The following is a 6,284-nucleotide window of genomic DNA, read 5'->3' as shown; positions in this document are numbered from 1 at the left end:
CGTGGTTTGGAAAACAGCACACTTAACTCAGTTCAGAAGTCACTGCAATCTGTGGTTACAGAAAAACTGAGAATGGAGGTAGCAGTTCAACTCAAAAGTGTTAGTGAGAAAGACAGGGAGCAGGGGCCATGGAAGCCTGTGACATGTTCTTGATTATCCAAGTCACGTTTGGAATAGCAAGAACATAACATGTGAACCATATGTTCTTCCTCCTGCAGAAACTATACTCTCTCTGTTCCTTAATGAGTCCTCTATTTCTGCAACTATGTCCACACAATCCTATAACAAGTAGGGCTCTATACCATATGTGGTGGGGAGGAAGAGAAAAACTTATGACAGCATCGAAGGCAGTCATGGTTTGACCTGCATGTGAAAGGAACATGTCTTGTTTTAGGCTTATTTTTGTGTCAGCTTACCCTCAAACAACACTGCCACCTAGGTTTGCATGATATGACAAGCAACAGCAAGTATCGTCCCTCCACCCAATAAATGAAGCCACAGTAGACTGTCATATTGTGCAAAGCAAGTCACTATTACTGGACAACTCAAGAGTGAACTACTAGTAATAATACCAATGTAACTAGGTGAATCAACCTGCCAGTGTACTATATAGGAAACATGTTCAACATTAAATATTTTTGTATGAGTTGAGCTAGCAGATTCCATCCTCTAAATACCCCATGTCCAAGACAGATAAACAAAACCCTGAAGAGTTATGACTGTGTTTATACAAGGGCAGCTATTACTATTAAGCCTAAGCAGTTATAACACTTTTAGTAAGACTTGTCTGAGCACAACTCATTCTTAAAAATTCAGTCTGTTTATAAGAAAAATGAACTCTGAAGTCATTTATGTTCTTAATATATACAAAACGTTTTATGATACAGGTATGCATCAGGAATGTAAATTAAGAGTTTTCACATTTAATGATGTGCAATGAATGCTAAGTTCCTTAAGTACTGCTTGTATTTACAAGCTTCTATAATTTAGATTTCAAGCATTATTTCTTAGCAGGAGAACAGTAATTCAAACAAGGATTTTGAAAGCAAGCTGCCACCTTTGTATGCTGCACAGCTTTACCACATTGCAGCTAGTGAAAGAATACAATCATTTTAAGTTCTGTTTCATTATTATTAAGAGATACAATTGCCTATTCTGAATACTGCTAATTACTCAACTACCTGGAGCCATCCCCAACCTGGTATTCTCCAGACATTTTAGACTAGAATTGCAGTTGTCTGACCATCCCATCAACTGCCTGGGGTTGATGGGAATGTTGGCTCCAAATGTCTAGATGTATCAGGTTAAGAAAGGTTGCTTGTGAGGTGTGGACTATTTGTGAACCTTCAGATTTTTAGGGATTTTACAGCAATTTTAGGGATGATAGGAGTTCTATTCCAGCAACATATATTTATTCTTTGTTGCATTTACATACCACCTTCTCCTCCTGCAGAAATCCTATAGACTATATGATTCTTCCCCTCCTCATCTTATTATTATAACAATTTGTGAGATAGGTTAGGCTGAGTCAATAACGGCCAGAGTCAACCATTGAGCTTTATGGCAGAATGAGGATGAGAACGTGGGTCTCTCAGGTCCCCGTTCAACACTCCAACCAGTACAACCCTCTGCCAGGGCCACAAGCTACTCATGTCTGTTGAGTACCTTCATCATACAACAACCCAAAAGGCAGATTTGCAAGTCTAAGCCAGTGTTAACCCCGTGCTCTGTTATGGTCTGTTAACTTTTCCACTCCTTTTTTCATTCCAAGGGCCTATATCTAGAAAAGAGAATTGCATCAAGCACTGCTAAACCACGAAACTGTAAGTTGTACGACTATACACTTTGTCTTCAGGTTAAAAACAAGTTCCATTCCTGAGATTGTCTTTAAGTCAAATTTGCATGTCTATCAGATCAGGTATATAAAATAAAACAAAACAACATTTCCATATACACTAAACACCTTAGACACAACATTTTAATAATGATACTACATTAATAAAGTAACTACAGATACTGAAGAGAGAGAATCTGATTGTTGATCAACTAAAGCTTAGTGCTTTCCTAATGACCAATGACATGTCACCTTTTTCTGATCACTTTATATCCACTTTAGTTTCAACTGTGATGGTGTGCACCATTTCCCCCACTCTCCTTCCCTTTCCCTCCCTCCCTCCATTCTTCCTCTCCTTGCTGCCCAGCACCCATAGGCAACTGCTTGCCATTTGAGGACAAGGCAGGACTTCTGAGTTTGCTCATTTCTAAGTAGGGGTTGTTCTTAAGCTCAGACATTCATAACTGGAAGCCTGGCTGTACACATGTACATGTTATTTTCATCCAAAAGTGTTGATCTGTATTTAAACCATCCATTTCAATCAAGACTTGAAGTTATAATGAGATATAGATTCTTAATCACATCTCTAACTTCCACCTCAATATCTTGTCAGGGGTAAACTGGCCTATTAGATGCTCTGTTGTGGAAATAATTAGCAAGTGTTTTATACTAATTATTTCTAAATCAAGTTAGCTGATTTGTAAGCAGGCTATAAAACCAAGCTTATTGAGGAATCTTAGAAATATATTGAAAACCAAGAATTTGAGCAAGTATTAAAATAGGGGTTTTCCCCCTTAGTTTATCTTTAAAGTAGGCTATTTTTTTTCTTCTTTCAACAGAAACCCCTAATTTCTCTTCTGTATACCTCTAAAAATTTTCACAGTTATCCAATACTAGATGAAATGAAATCATATGTCAATACCCTGTTAAATGAGCTGCAGAGGTCTACAAATTTGGATAGACTTTAGTGAGTAATAAGGTTAAGATTTCACTTGCTGCTCCCCAAAGTGTATTCTTTTGCCTACTACCTGGTAAATGGTTCCTACAAGGAAAAATAATGGAATAATAGTTTACAGATACTGGTATAACAATTACTCTTCTCCAACAGAGTTCATTCATACTGCATCCCAGCACAAAACATTTTGAAAGCTTAAAAAATATGTTAGTCTTGTAGAATGAATGAATGAATGAATGAATGAATGAATGAATGAATGAATGAATGAATAAAAAAAACTCTTCCTGTTGCAGGAGTATGTTTTGGCAACCATAGACAACTTGCTACGTCCAGTGAGCTGCTACTATTAAAACAGATACTATTCATGACCTGGACTAATTTAATCCCTCCACTTACTTGCAGAAAAACTGGTCAAGATGCATGGAATCAAAAATAGCAGAAATCTAGAACAACCTAAGTAGCATGGTGATGTGTAGCTCTAGAATAATGATCTCTCTTCTCAGAGGTCTAGCACAGCAGCCATGTCGCTGCAGGAGAGCAGTTTATTGCATTGTCTGGTCACGCGACAGAGGCTATTGATAGTGGTAGAATTTAAAGAGAGGCATTTGGATGAACCCGATTCTGATTATTCTTGACTCAGTCAGAACATGTGCATAGAACAAAATGGACAAATACAAGCTTTCTGAACTAAAGCTCTAGAATGTTTCACATCCAGTTCTGTGTAGGCATTGTACTGCACTGAGACCATGAAGAATGCAAATTCTTCACTGAACTCACTATATTAAACACAGTCGACATGTCAACTCTAAGAGAGAATAGCCAGACTCTTGTTCTGCTTCCTGCATATTAAAAGGCAGAATCCATCTGACATTTTCCAGGTCTTCCCTACACACTTAAGCTAGTCTAATTCTAATCCACCAGAACACCATCACTGCATTTTAGAGAATAAGACTGTATCAACTCTTGTTATCTGTTATAGTCTCATGAAGTAAAGATATAAATGAGAATTTAATGGTACTGGTTGTTTGACAGAGGTACAACTGCAACCTATTCCCATGCAAATAAAATAAAATGAGAAGAATGGCAAAAGAAAAGCCATCAGGTAGCTCTAGAAATTCTTCACAACAGTACTGCACTACAGGCAGTGTGGCAAACTTGACAAAGCACCTCAATCAGAACAATCTTTAAAACTGCCAGATGATCAGCTTCAATCCCCAATACTATTCAGAAATTAAGTTATCATAAACACTTACTTCCCTATAAATTGAAGGACTGTGTTACAGAAAATATCTTATTTCCATCACTCCTCAATTTTGTACAAGTGCACAAGATAACCACAGGCAGATGCAGACCACTACTTTTCAGTGCTCTTCCTTTGGTTTATGAGAAACAACTATATTTAATCATGTCAAGCATCAAGGTACAACAGCTAAGTATTTCCTTCTCTACCTTCTCTTCTCTTGGAAATGAAGCCATGGAAGAAAATCATCTACTGAACGCCTACTGTCCAAAAAAATATTCTCCTTTCCTTTCAAAAAGGCCAAAACTCAACGATACCAATTGATTTTCTGAAAATATTTGTTAGATATAGGTACAAGAATCCCAAGCATAATATTCTTTTCACATGTACTGTATTTACTTTACCCCACTAACTCAGGCTTAAAAAAGAAACTGAGACTGATTTCCAGTGTGGACTGTCTAGTGATTGCCAGTGTAGTCCTTGGGTGTGATTTTGGTGATGGTGGGGTTACCTGTTAATTTGGAGAAACAGATTCAGTGGAAAAAACAGTTTAAATGATTATTAATGTTTAGATATGCATTAACTGGCTTGCCTTTTTGTGAAAATGGAGGGTCTGCTGGAGCAGAAAACTGCTGGTTCAAAGTGGTAGATTTGTGTTCTGGGGCTTGGACGGCACTTTCACGTTGCACTCAGACTTCCAGGCTAATAACTGGTTTTTAAGATTTTAGTTTTATGCAATGCACAAATAAGCCTCTTACCTTGCAACATGCACCTATATGCAGATTCAGATATTGCATAAATATGTGGAGGCATCTCATGGCGTTTCTTTCCCCTGTACATTTCAATGATGTTCTCAGAATAAATTGGGAGATTCTTGTAAGGATTTATGACTACACAGAAGAGTCCAGAGTATGTCTACAAGGAGAAAAAAAAAAGACAACACTGATTAGCCTCTTCAGTCCTACATTCACAAGTAAGCAGGCATAATGGCCCACGGGAGACTGTGGATGGCTCTTGATCAGGTAAAGGTAAAATGGAAATAAAAAGCCTGTCAAACAAGAAGTTTAACAGGCTTATTGAATGAAAAATGGGATCAGCAAACAAACAACTTCTCAGCTCCAACACAAACACCAACAGCCAACCCAGAGGCAAAGATAAAGGGGAAATGCAAGCTGCAGTAAGCAGGCTTGCCAAAAAGCCACTTGGGATGAGCTTTGTCTTATCTGCTCTCCAGCTTCTTCTTGAACTAACCCTGTGACAAAACTATTTACTAAAGCTGTTAAAAAAGCATAAAAGCTATATACCACTAACTGTAAATCAATTCAAATTGTCTAAATATACAAGGTACACAGACATATAGAGGTCTGTGGAGACAGAAAACCAGACAGGGTGCTTCATATAGTCAATTGGTGTTCTCCGCTTAATAGAATCCAATCCTGATATGAAATGCATATAATAAAATTTAATGCACTTAGGAATATAAATAGCATATACCAAGTCAGACCATGGATCATTCTAGCGAGTACTATCAAGATTGATAGTGGATCTCCAGAATTTTTTCCAATCCTACCTGGAGATGCCAGGGAGTGAATCTGAGATCTTCTGTATGGAATGTACATGCTCCACAACTGGCCTACAGTCTCTCAAAGCTTGCCACTCACCATGCAAAATCTATTGCCTGCATAGGCCTAGTCTAATTAAAAGCTATTTACATGATTCAATAGAGCTTGCTTGACAAATAATCAGTAAATCCACAAATCCAAGGAGCTTTTCTAATTTCACCAAAGACTGGATGAAACCACTTGGCTTACAACTGTGACGAGCAGTGACAAGAAAACTATGCAGCATTGCTTAAGGCTCAGAAACACTATAAAGAGGCAGACATCAGTCTTCATGGTGGCTGCCTATCAATAATTCTTGAGGATAGAAGGTCATTACAGGAAGTGATTTCCCCTTCCAGCTCTGTAACTATCTTGTATCAATGAAAAGAATATCAGATTTGCTTGCTGTGATAGTCAGAAAGTTAGTATGTATGCCAGTGTGGTGTAGTGGTTAAGAGCATGGGAATGGGACTCAGAGGATCTGGGTTCGGGTCCCCGCTCGGCCATGGAGCCAACTGGGTGACTTTGGGCCAGTCACAGTCTCTCAGCCCAACCTACCTCACAGGGTTGTTGTTGTGGGGATAAGATGGAGGAGGAGAGATAATGTAAGCTGCCTTGAGCCCTTTGTAGGAAAAAGGCAGGATATAAATCAAC

General features: G+C 38.3%; 1 protein-coding gene across 4 annotated transcripts in view; it reads right to left on the bottom strand.

The window, feature by feature from the left end:
• Positions 1-6,284, bottom strand: part of MYH10 (myosin heavy chain 10) — a 97,393-nt gene that overhangs the window by 73,767 nt on the left and 17,342 nt on the right. For all 4 annotated transcript variants that reach the window (XM_044453708.1, XM_044453707.1, XM_044453705.1 and 1 more), the window contains one exon: positions 4,788-4,944. In XM_044453708.1, coding sequence (XP_044309643.1) covers positions 4,788-4,944 — 157 coding nt within the window. The remainder of the gene's footprint in view (positions 1-4,787; positions 4,945-6,284) is intronic.

This window comes from Varanus komodoensis, unplaced genomic scaffold, assembly GCF_004798865.1.
Source record: "Varanus komodoensis strain SLA01 unplaced genomic scaffold, ASM479886v1 scaffold7_1, whole genome shotgun sequence".
Taxonomy (NCBI): Eukaryota; Metazoa; Chordata; class Lepidosauria; order Squamata; family Varanidae; genus Varanus; species Varanus komodoensis.
The sequence above is the reverse complement of the archived record's forward strand: the minus strand, read 5'-3'. Positions and strand labels throughout refer to the sequence as shown.